Source organism: Pseudozyma flocculosa (assembly GCF_000417875.1).
Source record: "Pseudozyma flocculosa PF-1 unplaced genomic scaffold scaffold00015, whole genome shotgun sequence".
Taxonomy (NCBI): Eukaryota; Fungi; Basidiomycota; class Ustilaginomycetes; order Ustilaginales; family Ustilaginaceae; genus Pseudozyma; species Pseudozyma flocculosa.
The window spans coordinates 1-2,895 of NW_006920883.1; the positions used below are offsets into that span (position 1 = coordinate 1).

The window sequence follows — 2,895 nt, forward strand, 5'->3', positions numbered from 1 at the left end:
GAGAGAGAGAGAGGAAGGGGGGGGAGGGCGACCGTCGTCGTCGGCGGTGCACCTGTGGCGATCGTGCCGGCGGCGACGGCGGCGCTCGAGGCTGGCGAAATCGCCGATTGTCTGTAAGAGGGGCGACGCGGCGAGGACGGCCATGTCCCCAGTTTGTGCGACGGGCCGAGGAGCGGGCTGGCAAGAGTAAAAGGGGCAAGGCGAGGGTAACGGTATGGCAAGGAATTACGCAGGTCCGGGGGAAACAGAAGGCGAAGAAGAGGGCGGCAGGTATCTTGACTTGAAACGAGAGTGTGCGTGCAGGCGAATGTGCAAGAGTGAGAAAACCAGGGGGGGGGGGGGGCTGGTCCCTCCGTCCGAGGCTGTATTTTTGCGTGGGCAACGGGGGTTCCGTGACTGTATAAAGCGTTGGGTGCGAGGAGGAGGCGGAGTGGTAGAGGCGGCGGTCGCTGGGCGTGGGTCGATGGCGACGAACTGCGGTGGTCGTCGCGTCAATATCGCCAGAGCTCCCAGAATGGCAGTCGCGGCAGCCGATTTTGCCCAGTCGTGTCGGGCCAAAGAATGTCCGTGGGGTCTCGTTGGTAGGTGTCGAGGCGCAGCGCAGGGAAGAGGTGTGCATGGACCGAGGCGCATGGTCGTGAGGATGCAGGAGCTCAGGCGGGCGGGTCAGTCGCAGAGCGGAACGACGCGAGGACGTAGCGCAGGGTCCTAGCTCCGATCGCGGGGGCCGAGCAGGGGCGAAGGCGAGTCGGATCGATGTTGACCGTCGCTGCCGTTGTTCGAGGAGCGGTCCAGGGTGTGGTAAGAGGTGCCGCGCATCATGCCCTCGGCCTCGGTCCCGGCCTCGTTGCCCGCCTGACCGTCGGCGGCCGATGCGGGTGCGGGGTTGGCAAAGATCTGGCGCTCCTCTTCGTTGAGCTTCCGCAGGTACTCGCGCTTGACCTTGCGGGCGTCAATGTAGCCGGTCGACGAGACGTCCCACGATGTCGTCCCCACCTGGAGCCCACTGTTGGTGCCGGTGCCGGCGGCGCGGCCTCGCGCGTCGTCTCGCCACCTCGGCGCCAGCCCGGCGGCAGCGCGTTCCGGATCGTTGTCGTCGTCGCCGATGAGCTCGTCGTCAAAGACGCCGTGCATCTGCTTGAGCTGGCGCGCCTTTGCACGCTGCGCCGGCGAGAGGACGCCGTTGGCGCTCTCGTCGTCGTCGTCGTCCTTGGTCAGGACCGTCATGGGCATCAGCAGGCCGTCGCCGCGGCTGCTGAGGCGCCTCAGGACGCCGTTGCCCGTCTCCTGGCGCGCCAGATCGCCCTTTTCGCCGGACGACGCGAGCATGGCAGCCCTGCGCGCGGCAATCAGGCGCCGCCGCTTGCGCAGCCTCCACAGCGCCACGCCAAAGATGGCGGCGATGACGACAATGGCCGCCACGCAGCCGATCATGACGCGGATGCCACCCGAGAGGCCCTTGGATCCCTCGGCCGGATCGTCGGACTCGGAACCGTCGAGCCCAGAGTGGCCGAGCGGCTGCTTCTGGACGCGCACCTGCGTAAACTGGGCGGTGGCCTCGGTCATGTTGACGAGCGGACGCAGGCCGACCTGCGGTTCGCAGGGGCCCGCCGGCCCGTCCGAGGTGTTGGTGCCGTCGCACGAGAGCACCGTGTAGGCGCTGCGCAAAAAGGCCGGCGAGAGGACAAAGTCGGCGGGCAGGCTGACGGCGTCGGCGCTGGAATCGCCGCTGCCGCCCGACGACGAGCGCAGCGCCTGGAACGAGCCGATGCACGCGGCTCGCGGGTTGGAGCTGCCCGTGCCGGTGCCCGTGTTGGCATAGACGCTGGCGTCGAGCGGATGGATCGGGACGCTGACCCCACCGAGCGTGACGGTGATGTTGAGCTGCAGGTCGCACCGCATGTAGTAGCCGCCGTCCGAGGCGGGCCCGATGCCCCAGGCGCCGTAGAGGGCGTTGAGGACGCTGGCCGGGCCGAGGTTGACGCTGGCGCTCGTGTCGAGCACGGCGATCGGGTAGCCCGAGCCGGTGGCCGAAGACGATCCGATGGGGATCACGCTGGTGACGCCGTCGATCGAGACCGTCATCTGGGTCATGTAGAGCCTCCAGTGCCTGCTGATGCCGTCCGGGTCGGGGACGACGGGCGAGTAGGTGATCTTGCTCAGGTCGGTGCCCGAGTAGGCCGGGTCGTGGGTGCCGACGGTGAGGACGCTGCTGCCGGACCCGCCGTCCTCCTCTAGCCGCTGCAGGCCGAGGCCGACAAAGCGCCTGCCCTGCCGCGAGTTCCTCCACAGCCCCGCCAGGATCGATCCGGTGTCTGGGGGCGCCACGCCCTCGTTGAGCGCCGCGGTGTCGCTCGTGTCGTTGAGCGAGGCCTGGATGATGGAGAGCGCGGGCAGGCCCATGCCCAAGACGCCGGAGAAGCCGCCGGTGTCGAGATCCTCGTCGGACACGAGGTTCGCCGACGCGAACGCCTGCGAGTTGACGGCGAGGCGAGAGGTGTCTGGGTCACCGAGCAGGACGCTGGTCGTCTTTACGCCACCGGATGCGCCGCCCTGGAGGTAGTGGATCGAGAAGGTGGTGTTTTGGTCGACCACGGCGTCGTCGGTGTCGTCGAAGCGGTTCACCTTCAAGCCTTGCCGGCCATTGCACGACTCGGTGCCGCAGCGGGTGCTGGCGACCCACATATCGCTGCTGCCGGTGTCGAGCTGGAGATTGAGGTGCTGGCTGGCCAGGCTGACGGGCACCGTGTAGGTCAGCTGGCCGTTGGAGTAGCCTCTGCCGAGGATGACGCGGGTGTCGTTGGTGGACGAGAGCAACGGGCCGCTCGAGCCGCTGTGGCTGCCGAGGCCGGCGCGACCGCTGCCGCTGCCGCTGCCGGTGACCTGGCTGGCGCT

General features: G+C 68.3%; 1 protein-coding gene across 1 annotated transcript in view; it reads right to left on the reverse strand.

The window, feature by feature from the left end:
• Positions 1-708: 708 nt before the first annotated feature.
• PFL1_04509 (uncharacterized protein) overlaps positions 709-2,895 on the reverse strand; it is a gene marked incomplete at both ends in the record, with an annotated part of 2,622 nt that continues 435 nt past the window's right edge. Inside the window, one exon of the mRNA XM_007882035.1 lies at positions 709-2,887. Within this exon, the coding sequence (XP_007880226.1) occupies positions 709-2,887 (2,179 nt within the window). The remainder of the gene's footprint in view (positions 2,888-2,895) is intronic.